At 46.9% G+C, this 16,395-nt stretch overlaps 1 protein-coding gene across 5 annotated transcripts in view; it reads left to right on the plus strand.

The window, feature by feature from the left end:
* The window catches only part of EFCAB8 (EF-hand calcium binding domain 8), a 40,222-nt gene that overhangs the window by 8,901 nt on the left and 14,926 nt on the right, over nucleotides 1-16,395 (plus strand). For 4 of the 5 annotated variants that reach the window (XM_065566349.1, XM_024108895.3, XM_008172162.4 and 1 more), the window contains 7 exons: nucleotides 277-361; nucleotides 1,709-1,830; nucleotides 4,901-4,974; nucleotides 7,179-7,309; nucleotides 11,696-11,763; nucleotides 12,827-12,975; nucleotides 15,285-15,422. In XM_065566349.1, the coding sequence (XP_065422421.1) occupies nucleotides 277-361; nucleotides 1,709-1,830; nucleotides 4,901-4,974; nucleotides 7,179-7,309; nucleotides 11,696-11,763; nucleotides 12,827-12,975; nucleotides 15,285-15,422 (767 nt within the window). The remainder of the gene's footprint in view (nucleotides 1-276; nucleotides 362-1,708; nucleotides 1,831-4,900; nucleotides 4,975-7,178; nucleotides 7,310-11,695; nucleotides 11,764-12,826; nucleotides 12,976-15,284; nucleotides 15,423-16,395) is intronic. The other variant, XM_008172159.4, reaches the window with a different exon arrangement.

The raw sequence follows: 16,395 nt of genomic DNA on the forward strand, positions 1-16,395 counted from the left end.
ATAGAGACAAATCATTCCCCATTGTGAAGATCTGGACCCTGTCCTGCACCACTGATGTTAATGGAAACCTTGCCATTGACTGAAGTGAGCATAAGGTCCTGCTATGTATGGATGTAGTAGTGTCGGTCAGTTGAATACCTGTTCAGCAACAGGCATGTTTGCATGGCAGAATGTCTAAATAAACACACATGCATGTGACAGGTTCAAAAGGTCTATCTTTGCATGAACACCAAACATCATGAGATTCATGGGATTTCTCTTTTTTCCGTTGCACAGAATTCTTTGATATCAGTGGCAACAAATGTGACAGGCTCTTTTCCCTCATTGAGCTTGACAGCTGTGTTACGGCCTTGGATTACTGGTAGGTTACCTGCTTCTCCAAAGAGGCTGTTACTGATTTTAAAATACCTAGATACTCGCATCACAGACCCACGGCTCCTCTGCTGTGCAGGGTACTCGAGAAATGAGTTACACTATATTGTAATGAACTGGGGGATGTTCATGTGCACAGATACCCTCTACCGGCTGGAGAGAAAATTGCTAACTGAATCACAGCCCCTGTACTGGCTAGCACTTAAAGGCCATGGATCTGTGCTCTTTGGAGTAGAAGAGATCTGAGTTCTAGATCTACTGCTGCTGTGAAGCTCTGAGTGGCCATCGTATATATTGTAGAGACAATGGCAAGTTGTGAGATGCCACAGATTTGTCACCTACATTCTCTTACTTTACATAGTGAGACTCTCTCCTTTTCTATTTTCTTACTAAATAGTGTAGTGACAGGAGTTTAGGGATGTTCAACCCTATTCTTTTGTTTTTTACACACCCCTTCAACTTCTCATGAATCTTCTTAAAAACAAGAATGTGTTTTGCAAGGGGCATATGTTTTGTGTAGCTCATCCAGTAGGCGTGACACTTCTATGTCCCTCCAAGAACTCCCAGAGGACTCAATGTCACTGTCTCTGGTATACTGCTTGTGCTGTTATGTATGTCAAGGGGACAGTGAATATCATGGACAGAGAATTATTCTTGAATGTTTTTCTTTTAGTTGCTCATGGGACTTCAATGAACATTGGAGTCTACCAAAAAACATGGCCAAGTGGAAAATCTATTGAATCCTCCTCCCTCTTCCCCATATTTAGGTTGCCTGGGTGTAGTGTTATCACTGGATAATTGCTGGAGTCTGTTTTAGGATATGTATCCTTAAAACTTTGTCAAGGGGGCTGAGTTTGGGATGGTCAGTTCTATTAATTCAAATTCATGCTTATAATAAATAAATACTGTTGTATCTGAATTGCAGCTGTGTATAATAGAGCAACATTTCAGCTTTCAGATACTACCTAGAAAAAAAATTTCAGCCAATGTTAAAAAAGTTGCTTCTAGAGAGACGACAGGCCCTCCTTCCTACATCTGTCTTGTGCCCAGTGCACGGCTCTGGTATTTAGGTGTTCACTTTCCAAAGATGAGTTCTCAAATAGGCTCTCCAGATCCTGCCTATGAATGCTAATTTTGGCACTTAGGTGTAAGAATGGTGTTTACTACATGTGTCTGTGAGCCAATCGGAACACACATGTTCAGTTAAGCTGGCCCTGTTTGAAAACTGGGTTATCTATTTGTGACCCCCCCCCCCCAGCATTCTAGTTTAATACTTGCCTGAAATGGCAATGTACATGGGGTCTGATCTGTTTTCTTTCCTTTCTCCCTGAGTCAGGACAGATGGGTACAAAGGAGTATTTTGTGTTGGCGATGTGAAAGGAAACATTCTGATCTTCACCTCGCTGGACGTTCTAGCAAATGGGATCTTCAACGTCCGTCACTATATAACTAAGCCAGGTACAGATACTTTGTAGCTATGCTTGGACCATCACATGTTCTCCTGTCTGGTATTACTGGAGAGATGAGCGAGGACTGAGCATTTATCTGAATTGCCCTTCCTGGAGGAAGAGCAAGTGTTACCACTGTGTTTGTAAAATGGGTATTATGAGACTGACTTTGAGATTTTATTGACTTCAGAGAGCTGCCAGGGGCTTCACCCCTCTGAAAATGGCACTCTCCACGACTCGTCCAAAGTCTCACAGGGTCGGGGTAGAATCCAGGAGTCCTGGCCCTCAGGTCTCTACTTGCTCCTTAACCATCCTGATTCCCTAAGTGGGCTAGATCCAAAGCACCTTGGTTTTGGTGTTGAAAAAACGAACTCTGTTGCAGGTTTTGCAAAACCAGAATCATCCCTGTTCCTCGGTGTCTGTCCTGATGCACCACTTTTTCTAGTCTCTAGGTAATTGTGAATGATTACTGTTAAGATCATACAATCGTAGGACTGGAAGGGACCTTGAGAGGTCATCTAGTCCAGTCCCCTGCATCCATGGCAGGACTAAGTATTATCTAGACCATCCCTGACAGGTGTTTGTCCAACCTGCTCTTAAAAATCTCCAGTGATGAAGATTCCACAACCTCCCTAGGTAATTTATTCCAGTGCTTAACTACCCTGACAGGAAATTTTCCCGAATATCCAACCTAAACCTCCCTTGTTGCAATTTAAGCCCATTGCTTCCTGTCCTATTCTCTCAGGTTAAGAAAAATAATTTTTCTCCCTCCTCCTCATAACAACCTTTTATGTATTTAAACTGTTATCATGTCCCCCCTCAGTCTTCTCTTTTCCAGACTAAACAAACCCAATGTTTTCAATCTTCCCTCATAGGTCATGTTTTCTAGACCTTTAATCATTTTTGTCGCTCTTCTCTGGATTCTCACCAATTTGTCCACATCCTTCCTGAAATGTGGTGCCCAGAACTGGACACCATACTCCAGTTGAGGCCTAACCAGCGCAGAGTAGAGTGGATGAATTACTTCTCGTGTCTTGCTTACAACACTCCTGCTAATACATCCCAGAACTATGTTCTCTTTTTTTGCAACAGCGTTACATTGTTGACTCATATTTAGCTTGTGGTTCACTATAACCCCCAGATCCCTTTCCACAATCCTTCTTCCTAGGCAGTCATTTCTCATTTTGTATTGAATTTCATCCTATTTACTTCGGACCATTTCTCCAGTTTGTCCAGATCATTTTGAATTTTAATCCTATCCTCCAAAGCACTTGCAACCCCTCCCAGCTTGGTATCGTCTGCAAACTTTATAAGTGTACTCTCTATGCCATTATCTAAATAATTGATGAAGATATTGAACAGAACCGGACCTAGAACTGATCCCACTCGTTATGCCCTTCCAGCATGACTGTGAACAACTAATTACTCTCTGGGAATGGTTTCCAACCAGTTTTGCACCCACCTTATGGTAGCTCCATCGAGGTTGCATTTCCCTAGTTTGTCTATGAGAAGGTCATGTGAGACCGTATCAGAAGCTTTACTAAAGTCAAGCTATACCACATCTACTGCTTCGCCCCATCCACAAGGCTTGTTACCCTGTCAAAGAAAGCGATCAGGTTGGTTTGACACTACAGTATTTGTTTTTGACAAATCCATACTGTTACTTATCACCTTATTCTCTTCTAGACATTTGCAAATTGATTGCTTAATTATTTACTCCATTATCTTTCCTGGGTACAGAAGTTAAGCTGACTGGTCTGTAATTCCCCAAGTTGTCCTAATTTCTCTCTTTATAGATGGGCACTGTATTTGCCCTTTACCAGTCTTCTGGAATGTCTCCTGTCTTCCATGACTTTTCAAAGATAATTGCTAATGGCTCAGATATCTCATCAGTCGGCTCCTTGCGTATTCTAGGATGCATTTCATAGTAATAGGAGTTGAAGACATCTAATTTGTCCAAGTAATTTTTAACTTGTTCTTTCCCTATTTTAGCTTCTTCTGATCCTACCTCATTCATGATGTTAGACACCCAATCACCACCAACTTTCTCGGTGAAAACCGAAACAAAAGTCATTAAGCACCTCTGCCATTTCCACATTTTCTGTTATTTTCCCCCCGGCATTGAGTAACAGGCCTACCCTGTCCTTGGTCTTCCTCTTGCTTCTAAAGTATTTGTAGAATGTTTTCTTTTTACCTTTTATGTCTCTAGCTAGTTTGATCGCGTTTTATGCCTTGGCCTTTCTAATTTTGTCCCTACATATTTGTGTTACGTGTTTATATTCATCCTTTGTAATTTGACTTAGTTTCCACTTTTTGTTGGACTCTTTTTTGATTTTTAGATCATTGAAGATTTCCTGGTTAAGCCAGGGTGGTCTCTTGCCATACTTCCGTGACCCAGCCTCCTTCCCCACTACCACGGAGGCCATTTACATCTGAATCCTGCAGTGGGGAAGGAACTGAGGGGCAGTTGGGCCTGCTCCACCCTTACGCCTTTGGTAAGGGAGCATGAGGACACTTAGGCACATGTGGTCCCAGTGAATGCTGATGGCCGAAAGACTGATCTCAAGCGCGTGGGCATATGCGCTCCAAGAGCGGAATGTACATAGATGACACATCTCAGAGGGCCAGTTATAGTAACATAAGTAACTTTTTTTTCTTTTTTGTTCATCTTTGTTTGAAACACAAATGGGGCCAAATTGGAACCATTTCTCTGAACATCTGTGAACTTTGAGGGGTTGGATAAAATGCGACCTGGATCCAAATCCTCATCTTTTATCTCCTATCCTGTTTGAATGCGTTTGATAATATTTCTCCTAAGCCTAGATTGTAGCTAACACTTTAAACCTTTTAGTGCCATGCTTGTGTGTCGACATTTAAGGTGGATCTATGAAAATATCACTTCCAGGCGTTAATGAATGTCCCTTGTGACTAGCTATCCTGTACACTATATAGCCTAGGTCACGCATGGGGTTTAGGCTACTATGATTGCCTTAGGTTCACTTCAGCACAATTAAAACAACTTCTTTTGAGAAATGTGGCAAGTGTTGGGTCAGGATTAATATATGGCTTTTCTCCCTCAGGTGTCTTAGCCAGAATCCCAGTGCATCTTCTCCTGAAAGGAAAGGCCAGCCTCTACAGAAATTTCCGAGTGCCGGTGAGTTTCTCTGTCTAAAGATACATTTTGGCACAAACCCCACTCCTATTTAGATTCCTGTTGCCCCCCTATCCTGAAGAAAGTTGGGGAAAGTTGATATTTATTAAATTACAAACTAAAAAACTCAGAAGCAATTATGTACAATGTCTGTCAGAATTGTCTCTTTCCCACAGCCTCTGTATGTTGTTCGCCTTCTTAATCTGTAAGCTCTTTGGGGCAGAGGCGTGTGTGTGCAGCACCATAATACAGATATTACTAATAATAGGTTTGTGGGATGCCCACTGCTCTCATTCCTTCCATCTTCTTACATAAAAAGGAAAAGTGAACTTTACTGCTGATGCTCGTAGACCAAGAGCTGCGGCCTTTCAGAGTGTGTCTACACTGAGCAGCAGCTCACAGTGGTGAGTCTCAGAGCCCAGGTCTACAGAGTCCGGCGTGCCAGGTTTTCCCTATAGCATTAAAAATGGCTGTGTAAATGTTGCCGCTTGGGCTGGAGCTCAGACTCTTTAGCCTAAGGAAGGGGGTGGGCGTCAGAGCCTGAACTCTTCACAGCTATTCTTAGTGCTGTAATGCAAGTTTGGGGAGTCCGAACCTGGGTTCTGGGCCCTGCTGCCGCTCCCTGTGTCGACTCAGCGTCGGGGTGGAGTATGGGCTGCGGAGTGCCACGGGGGGCTGCACTGTCTACACATCCTGAAGGCAGGCTCTGCAAACCAAAATGACTTACACGTGGGTCGGTTTGTATCGTTCCATCAGCCAGCCATTCACGATCTTGCAGCTCAGCAAGCAGCCAATTCAGACCATTCTGGATGGCAGTAGGGGGGTTGTGGGTCTCTCCCCGTCAGTCGCTGTAATGCTCCTAGAGCGGCTCTGTTCAGGGTGGGGTGGGGGGGGAATTAGCCAACAGTTAATAGGCTCTGGCTTTCAGGCCAGGTAGCAGTTGGGTCTGGTAGCCCTGACATTCAGCCAGAGCGGGGCAGCACATAGTTAATGGGTTTGGCCCGCAGTTGGGCGTGGTAGTGGCACATCTCTAGGCCTGGCACCTTCAATCAGGACAGGGTCGTAATCAGTGGAAGGGCTTTGGCCTGCTGTCAGGCAGAGCAACTCAGCAGTCTAGGGGAAGATTAGCTCTCTGATGGGAGAGTCAGCAAAACCATCTGGCGTCCTAGCTCGGGTGGGTGTCAGACCAATGCAGGCCTCTTGGCCTAAAGGTGGGGAGGCTGCCACCCCTGACGGTGGAGTGGCAGGGGGTAGAGGGACTCAGGACCACCCACTCCACTGCATCCCAGCCCAGGGCCCTAACAGCGATGGAGTGGTCCACCACTGGGTCAACGGGGAAATCTGTCTGCAACACCTTGACCAGCTTGCAGTGAGTCACACAGCTGAACACTATACAGCTTCCCTGGGGGTACCTGGTTCTGGGGTCATCGTTCGCCTCGCGGGGGTAGACAGCTAGTGGCAGCCCCAACAGCTCCTCAGTGTTCCCGGTGTCTGGCAGCTCCTCCAGGTCTCTGGCAGTACGGCAGCCGGGCTCTAGCAGCGGGGGGAGACGTCCTGCTCCTCTGGCAGCTCTGTCCCAGTTGAGCTGGAGGGCCGGCCTTTTCTAGTTCTGGTTCCTATCCCGCCCCTCTGCTTCCGGTGGGGCGGCCGCGGGTGTCCCGGTTCTGCCCACCAAGGGGCGGTCGTGGGTCTCTCCCCATCAATCAGAGAGGGAGACCATGTCCCCTCGCTACAATGGCTAATGCACATTCAAAGCCCCACTGCTCCCTGGATACCAGAAGAGACTTGTCTATAAGAATCCTGGTCTGAACCCTCTCAATCCCCATGTCCAAGACATGACCCTCTTCACGTTTCTTGATGTGCATAATGACCCATCTCCTCTTAACTCAAAACTGCACTCATCCAATCAAATACCATGCCCTTTCCCTTTTCGGGTTCTGCTGTGTGTGTCACCCTAATGTTTCTCTTCTCCCTCTTTCTGCTGCCTCTGCTCCTTGTCCCACTTTTCCTGTGTTTATTGTTCCTCAGCTTCACATTTCACTCTGTTTTTCACTGGCGTTTTTCTGTCGTCTTCAAACTGTACATGAACCCCGGCATGTCGGAATGGGAGTGGCACTGCTGAGCCCCCACTGATGAAGAATGAACTCCCTGTGCTCTTGTTTATGACCTGCAGTATCATTAAGCAAAGTCTTTCCTCTCTCTTCCAGGCTCTCCATGGGGACTGGTGCCACCAGATAAAATTCATTCCTCAGCTCAATCTTGTTGCCTCCTGCTCAGCAGCTGATAAGAGAGCCATGGTGTTTACTTCACTTCCACTACATATCATGGGTAAACCCCAGTAAGACAGGTCTCTTTGTCTGTTCTGTAAATTATCCATCACACAATGGTAGCAGGCAATGTTGCAGTTCTCTTCAAATTCCATTTCCTCCAGGAAAATCCTGTTGGGACTCAAATTTCAGGGGGGGCTCAGGAAACCTAAATTACAGAAAGTGGGTAAAGGGGCCCATAATTGACACACTTCAGTGGCCTGTAAATAGATGAAGTTTCCAACAGACTTTTCAGTACAGTCATTTCTGGGGCCTCTAGGCAGTGGGCAAATTGCTGGACACGGAACAGTTTCTTGAGGAAAATTTCGGAGAAGATGGGAAGACACTGCTCCAGCTCTATTATGTCGTCTATCTTTTATAGAGATGGGTCCGACCTGAGACGTCTAGCCTAGACCAAATGTCCCCAGAGCTGATGGGCCGAAGGGTTTGGTTTGCTCGGTCACAGAGCAAAGGTCTAGCTGGGAAGTCCCAAATTCCTTAGCAATTGTAGGTTTTTGGATCGAAAATTTTGGTTGGGTTGGACTTCTTTTTCATGTCCTGTAAACCTCATGTGCTGCAGGGGAAGTTTGCTCCACAGGAAAAGTGAACAAACCAATGCAAGTCTCTTAGACTTTTTTTCTTTTTAGCTAAAAAGAAATTATTATTAGATTTGCTGAAGTAGAAAATAAGCAAAATGTAGCTGCAGTCAGGGCCGGCTCCAGGGTTTTTGCCGCCCCAAGCAGCCCCCTCCCTCCCCAAAGCCGCGATCTGCGGCAATTCGGCGGGAAGTCCTTCACTTCGAGACGGAGTGAGGGACCCTCCGCCAAATTGCCGCCAAATAGCTGGACGTGCCGCCCCCCTCCGGAGTGGCCGCCCCAAGCACTTGCTTGCTAAGCTGGTGCCTGGAGCCGGCCCTGGCTACAGTGGTGTCTGACTTCCTGTTTTTTTTCCTCCTTCCCGTCTTCAAGAGGCAAGACAAGGTGAAGTGGGGCTTCAGTATAGTGAAGCTTGGGAACAGTCTTCTGGTCCGTTTTCTGGGTGTGGATGCCCATCCTGCTGTTGCTGCTCCTGGTCGGCTGGGTCCAAGCGTGCCGTGCTTGTTTGTAGGCAGTGGTGCTAAATCCGAGTGTTGCCAGAGCTGGGCTGCCCGTGGGGAGCAGCACAAGTAGGACCCTGTGTTGTGAGGAGGAGGGGGTGGGACTAGGGCGGGCTCAGCAGGTTGTGGAGGGAATGGGCAGGTGAATGTAAATTGGTTGAATCGGAATTTTGCTGCCCAGCTCCAAAGTTCAGCTCACCCCAGAGTTAACATCCGAAATGGGGAGGGGAGTTTGTATCCAGTGTTTCCAGTTCAGGCCTATCTCCAATTAAAATGTTTCAGGGATTGGATCTAGAGTAATACCCATCCAGCAGGACAAGTACAGGGTGGAGACCATGTTTGTGAAAATGCTTGAGGAAGGGGAAGACGAGGTTGTCTTGAATACATTGCTAGTGTTTACAGGCTGTATCCGCTGTGTACCCCAGCTGCCATTCACCTCCCTCATTTCTCTCTACCCTTCGCTTCTTCCTCTGATTATTCTCTTTGCAGCCTTAGCTCGTCTCCCTTTTCCTTTACACCCCTTCCCTGCTTCTTTCTCTCCCCTTCTGCTTTCCTCCTCCTCTTTCTTCCTCAATCCTTTCTGCTTCTTTCGTTCCTTCTTTCCCAGCCCTTTTCATCTCTGTATTCTGTCCCTGTCCCTGTCTCTGCTTTCAAAGTGCATTCGGGCTGGCAGCTGTCCATCGCCTCCTGAAAGCTAATGGGGTGCAGCAGAAAGCCCTGTCGTTAGCTAGCGTCCTGGCAATGGGCCAAATACATATTTCAGCAGCTGGCTCACTGTAAATCGTGCAGATAGCGGGTTGGAGCCGCAATTTTCCTGGTAATCACCATTTTCTCTCCCCTTTCCCAATACATGCAACACTTGGCTCTAGAATGGCACCCTGTCCAGATCTGTATTTCATCCCTCCTCAGAAATCAATCCCTTTGTCAACGGTGGCTATTGCTCTCGAAAAGGCTGAATAATGTGTTGGCCTGGAAATTGCAGGTCTCTGCATCTGCAATCTGGCCAAACGATCATGGAATAACAAGAGCTGTGAATGCTAAATAACCACCTCCAAGAGTCGCGTCTAAAATCTCAATCGCATGCTGCTGACACCTGGGTGTTGAAACTCCGCTATCTTTGGGGCCTCTGGAGAGAGTAATGCCAAGTCTTCTGTTGATAATTCATATAATTTAACAATCTCTCTGTTTGGTCATGGGGTTCTTACTGTAGAAATATGTTCCTCTAGTGACAGATGGGTTTAAAGGAATGGATTCCAGGGATTTGTGAATGTAAAGATGGTGTGTGCCGGACTACATAATTGGGTTTGTCTGCATTTAATACTAAAACTTGCTTTATTAATGGATTTGTCTGCAGTTCTGAAGATTGTGCATCCTTAAATCCAGCGACGTTGTCCCATGCTGTATCTGTATGTTGGGTAATTTCTGAAGAGTGTGAGTGTGAGTGTGAGTGTGAGTGTGAGTGTCTTTCTCTCGCTTAATACAAGAACATCCAGATTAATGCTAAAATAGCTATTTCAGAATTTCATGACCCCGGTTGCGGTGTGGACGATTTACCAGCAGGTGGTGCCATTGGGCTTTCCTTTACCTGCGAGGAGCGAATGATTGGTCTTGTTCTTTTATGTAGATGAGAGCTGTGTGAGCAATTCCCACTGAATAGTTTATTTGGCAGCTTTGGCCTGGATCATTGCAGCATTTTTATTATGCTCTTTGTATGGAAGTTTTGGGTGAATAAATTCCAGCTCGCGGGTTACTTGCCAAATACCCATTATCCCTTGAGTATTCATAACTTGGCATTGGAGTTGTGCTGCTGGTTAACTACGTTTCATGGTATTGTTTTGGTTCCTTGGCAGGGAGGCCTAACTCTTAGGAGCGCTGCTCCAGCTTCCTTTCAAAGAGTAGCTTGGTTAGTGATGGAACGGACCTTGGGTCACGTGGCAGGCTTAGAATGTGCTCTGCGACCATTTGTATGTGCAAATGTTTGCTCATGTGAGTGTTCATATGAGGGGATAAAAAGGACACAGTCAAAGGGAGAATCTATTTAGAAGTCATCCAATTGTTTGCAAGTTGTTTTTCTCTAGTGAAGACAGATTTCTTCATTTCTAATGATCTCCACCTGTGAGCTAGCTACTGTGGTTACAGCTCCCATGCAGCCGAGCCTTCTGCTCTGCACCAATCCCATTTTTATGATTTTCACCCTTGTGCTCCCCTCCTCCCCCCACAAACTCATTATTTTTAACTAGGGCTGCTTTCACTTTTAGAAATGGGTTGTGTACCTTGAAATGGGTTGGCAGAGGCCACGGAATTGACAGCTGTCAGAGGGGTGAATTGTCACACCTGGGGGCCGAATATCATCTGAGACGGAGCTCCAAGGACTCCAATATAATAGAGCAGCCCACTGCCGTGACAGGCGTTATTCTCCTGTTATGACCCCCGGCTCTCAGGTAATAAATCACTGGATAGTCCCAGCCAGGGCCTTGGCCTGCTCCTTACTATGGTACTACCCATAAGAATGGGTTAGACTAGAGGATGGTTGTGTTCAGCTCCTTCCTTAGAGCTGTTCCATTTCTTCTCTTTATCTGAATGCTGTTGCATTTCCTCTTTGCCAGCAGGTGGCTTCCCAAGTGGCACATTCTCGGTGATCCTCCTCTCTCTTTTTCTCTCCCCACCGTAGCACTTCTCCACCTTGAGTCTTTACCCTGCTCTTCCTCTCTCCTTGCAACCTCTTTTCTGCTTGGTCACCCTAACAATATGCAGAAGCCCAAAGCCAGAGGTCCTAGCAGTTGGGAAGTGAGCCTGCCTCCCCTTCCTGTCCTATTCTCGCAGAGGGTGAAAGGACCTGCAGTATTTTTCCCCTGGGCTCCTGCCGGTCGGGGTAGCAAGTTGTGGAGCTCGTATGGGATGTGGAGATCCAAGCAGCCCCTTGCTTTGCTTGTGTTGAAGGCCAGCCCTGGTCCCTTCTCTTCCTTAACCATTTCTTCTTAGAGATGGGTCTGAGCTGCACCCTTTGGAGGGGAACTTTTCCAAAGTTTGGGGATGTTTTGGATTGGGGGCTTCAGTTAGAGCCCATTGGAGGGCAGGTTACAGAGTTTGGCTAATTTTATAGAGCTCTCTTGCTGTTCCTTCTGCTTCTCTACACTTGTCTGTATTTCCTCCTTTTCTGATGATCCCACCTATTCTGGAGCTCCCCTGTTTAATTAGCATAGTGTCCTTCACACAAGCAGATGTATTTCCCGCAGCCTTGCCCATCAAATCTGCAATACATTTTAAAAGGGCCAGCTGTGGTTCTTGCACAAGTCTGTTCATTTTATTTTCTCTGTTTTAGGTCATCAACGATTGCTTTAAAGAAGGGCATTCTCTGCTTCGATTATTCACCTGAGATGAACGTGCTTGGTAAGTCGCCATCATCAAAGCCCATTTTTCACCCCACTGATCTCTGCACTCGTCTATAGTTGCTGTGTTGAAAGCTTTGATAAAAAGACAAGTGTCCAGAAAGAGTCCGAGCTCAAATACAGAGAGACGTGTCTTAAGCAGCCATGTAGGGGACCAGCAGAAACGGGTTACTTTAAGGGCAGTGGCCTCATAATAATGGTGGAGCAGGGACTCTCAGATCATGGGGTTCCATCCCTGGCTAATAGCCATTGATGGACCTATCCTCCAGGAACTTACCTAGTTCTTTTCTGAACCCTGTTATAGATGTATCCTTCACTACATCTCCTGGCAAGAGTTCCATAGGTTGATTGTACTGTGTATGTGTGAAATGTACCCCTATGTAAAAGCCAGCACACGGCCTGTATGGTATTCCATTTAAGTCCCATTGAAACCCTCTAAATAGGGGTTAAGTGGCTCATGGGCTATGAGAATTTTCTTCTGCCTCTTGCTCTTAGTGGCCTGAGAACATTTTTAATTGAAGTTATCAATCAGCCAAAAAAAAAAAAATTCCCTACTTCGTCATCCACAGAGAGATGTGAGACACCTCGCATCTAACTCCCTTTAGTCTGCAACACAAGTACAAGTAAAGTGTGTGACACTATTTCTCTGGTGGAATCTGTTACTCTCTAAGCCAGTTTTAGAATGCTGTGGTATTTCAGACTCTAAATAGGAGACTGAGTATGACACAAAGGCTTGGCCTTATTTAAGATTTAAGCATATGTAGGGGAAAAAAAACTATTTTCAAATAAATATCCAGTGGAGATTATGGAAGAACACACACAGTTTGGATACAGGTCTGAACTTTCCCAATCTGTGCTTCACCCCCTCGTTAGTCATATCATGGTCCTAGGTTTTCATGTGTGTCAGGTGTGGTAATTACTTTGAATTAGAACAAGGAGATGGGTTAGGTTTGGGCCTAAGCATCTTCTGATGTATTGTTCCAGTGTTTCCTTCATGGGATGCTGGAGAAGTTAGATGCATCATTGTCGTCTTTTGTAACTAAAATGTATTTTCTTTACATTAGTGACCGGGGGATTGGATCCACTGGTTAGAATATGGAATCCATTTGTTACCAACAGCCCCATAACGCTGATGAAAGGCCACGTTACTGCTGTGACTCACATAATAGTGAATGGAAAGAGAAACACCATCCTCAGCATCTCCAAAGACAAAGTACAAAGTCTGGATTATAGGGAAAATAGCTTGCTGCATTTGCAGCTATGTATTTCTCTGCTCGGGCAATGGGAAAGCGTCTAATTATCGGTAGTGCTTACTAGATTACACGTTGGTGGGGATGATGGGTGCAGGAGCTGTGTCTGAACAACCAGCTGGATTTGTATGAGGTTTGAGAGATTCTTTTAATGCTGACATGGGAGCAGGAGAGAGGAGTAGGGTTACCATATTTGAACTTTCAAAAAAGAGGACACTCCGGGGGTAGCCCTGCCCCCTAGCCACTCCCTCCCACTTCCTGCCCCCTTACTGCCCCCCACAGAACCCCCAACCCATCCAACCCCCCCTGCTCCTTGTCCCCTGATTGCCCCTTCCTGGGACCCCTGCCCCAACCACCCCCAGGAACCCCACCCCCTATCTAAGCCTCCCTTAGCCTTGTCCCTGACTGCCCCCTCCTGAGACTGCCCCCCTAAGATCCCACTCCCTACCTGTCCCCTGACTGTTCTGACTCCTATCCACACGCCCGCTCCCGCCAGATCCCCGGGACTCCCACACTTATCCAACCGCTGCCTGTCCCTGACTGCCCCCCCCAACCCATCTAACCCTCCCTGTCCCCTGACTGCCCTAATCCCTCTCCACACCCCTGCCCCCTGACAGGCCCGCCCCAGAACCCCCCGACCCATCCAGCCCTCCGCTCCCTGTCCCTTGACTCGCCGCGCTCCCTGCTCCACCCCAGCTCATCTCCGCTCCGGCTCGGCCTGCTCCCCTGAGCACGCAGCCGCCCCACTTCTCTGCCCCCACCCCCCGCAGGCTTGCCTCGAATCAGCTGTTCGCGTGGCAAGCCTGGGAGGGAGGGGGTGAGAAGCGGAGCGGCATGGCTGTGCGCTCAAGACAGCAGGCAGAGACGGAGCGGAAGTGAGCTGGGGCGGGGAGTGGGTTACCTGCTGGGGGCAGCCCTCCCCGCGCTCCCCTGCCCCAGCTCACCTCCGCTCTGCCACCTCTCCTGAGTGCTACGCTTCTCCCCCCTCCCTCCCTCCCAGGCTTGCCGTGCAAAAGTCTGGGAGTGAGGGGGGTGGAGGGGGAAAAGCGGCACGCCCGGGGGAGGAGGCGGGGCCTGGGATTTGGGGAAGGGATTGGAATGGGGGCGGGGAAGGGGCGGAGCCTGGAGTGGGGGGGCGGAGCTAAAGTTGGTGCCTATGCCCCGCGCAGCGCTGCCGGCGTGCTGAAGCTGCAGGGGAGGGGCTCTTGCTGCCGGAGAGGCCCCAAGTGAGTGTCTCAATCCGGCGCGGCTGCCCTGTCAGCCACTTTTGGGTCTTTAAATAGCCGTCCAGGGGGAAATCCCGGACATTTTTAGCTTTTTACAAATTCCCCCCGGACGGCTATTTAAAGACCCAAAAGCCAGACATGTCTGGGGAATCCCGGACGTATGGTAACCCTAGAGAGGAGCCTTTCGTGTAATTAGCGCATGCTCTTCAAAAAGAGGTTAAACGTTGGTGAAACTGGCTTCGCTGAATAGAAAACTACATCTTTGCATTCTCTGTAGGCCAGGAGCAGGCGACTGAGGGGCACCAGAATCAGTCAGTCAAATATTATAGCTGCCATGATCCTGGCAAGCTCCCACATCTGTTTAGTTAGGGGGTCCCAAAGCATGAAAATGCGGTTTGCTCCCCCTTGCCTTCCTCTGGCCCTGTTTGTCTTAACCCCATCAAAACCTAGAGCGAAGCAGTAACACTGTTCAGTCCCTGGCCATCTTCCGTGATGCCGTTCTACCTTTGTTTGTAGCTCCAGCTTGAGTAGATGGCGGGTACAAAGAGCCTTTTTTATTGTGTCCTTGTCTGTTGTGCTCAGCTCACTAACATTGGTGTGAGGAAGAACCAGGGTAGTAGAAAAGGCTCAAATATTAAGATTTTAGCTTTAGCTTTGAATCTCCTTGTAAGTTGTGGGTTTGACTCAACCCCCCGAAGCATTCCATTCATATAGCTTGTATTATAATTTAAAGCTAGTGCAACGTCATACTTTAGTGCTGCCTTCTCTGGAATTCTGCAAACAGAACAAAAATTTCCCAGAGAATGTTGATATTTGGTTTCCTTGGGGAAGGCGGCATCTATCTGGTAGGTCCTTTGCCTCCATTCCTGGGCTATTGCAGGGAACACAGCTCTACGTTGGGATTGTGCATGTGTTTGGATATTGGCCTGAGCGAATGGGAAGCATTTATTTCCTCTGGGTTGAGCTGCTAAACAGCATGAACTCTCTAATGTGCTCACGAATGCCTTAATCCCTTTGACTTCTGGTTTCTTTCCTGCATCCTTCAGAATATCCGTGTTTGGGATTTGCTGGATCACTTTTGTCTCCAGTCCATTCCTGGCAGGAGTATCTCATTAGGAAATTGCCCGATTGTTGATGCCTATTACAGCGCGTTAAACAATATGCTTATCTGCACCACCTTCTCCGTGAGTTAGTTATTTTACCTTTTAACAGAAGACATAATGTACCCTTTTCTTTCACAAAAGGGGAAAAAAACATTTTTGGGATGACCTCTCTCCTTTCTTTGCTCATCTTTCTAGCAGACATCAGTGAGTGATTCATTTTTGACCGAAGTTCAAAGTTCTTATTGATTTAAATTCACTCTTGTGCAAAGGGCCAACACGAGGCTTATGCACCATTTAAACCTTTAGGGCCTACATGGGACTGGGGCTGGGTAGGAAATGTCTTTCACAACCTGGAAATGTTTTTGAGAGTTTGAAAATTTTTACCATCAGAATGGGAATGGAAGATTGAAATCTTGACTGTAAACAAATAAAAAAACTGAAACCACATCTCTGTTTGAGCCGGGAGGTCTGGTTCCCAGCTTGCATCGACATAGCTGTGCTAGTTCTGCTCGAGCGAGCACCCAAAAATAGCAGTGTAGTTGGAGGTAGCGTGGGGGCTAGCTGCTCAAGTACAACTCCAGGGAGCCTGAGATGCTGCCTGTGCTATCCTGGCTTGGGAGCAGAACTAGTGCAGGTTTTTGTACACAAGCAAGGAATCCCACCTCCCAGCTCAAATGTAGATGTAGCGTAAGTTCTTGGTTTGGGTCAATTGAAATGTTTTTTGTTTGGATAATTTTGGAATGTCTGATTTTGGCCCTTTTTTCTTTTTTAAACCTTTTCAGTCTAACTAGCTTAAGTTTCAAAATGAAAAGTTGTTTTGAACCGCAAAACCAGTATTTTTCTTTTTGAAAATGTTAAAATAAAATGTTTTAACTATTTTTCAAAGTGTTTTTTTTCCTCTACATTTTGTTGAGTTGGGAAATTTGCTGAAGCAGACCCCATTTCACCAGCAGGTTGTGTTTCACCAAATTGATATTTTTGCTGAAAAACAATTAATCAAAAAATCCTAACCAGTCCTGCATGGGGTGAATGTCTACCCACTGAGACACAGCAT

Source organism: Chrysemys picta, chromosome 13, assembly GCF_011386835.1.
Source record: "Chrysemys picta bellii isolate R12L10 chromosome 13, ASM1138683v2, whole genome shotgun sequence".
NCBI classification, from domain to species: domain Eukaryota; kingdom Metazoa; phylum Chordata; order Testudines; family Emydidae; genus Chrysemys; species Chrysemys picta.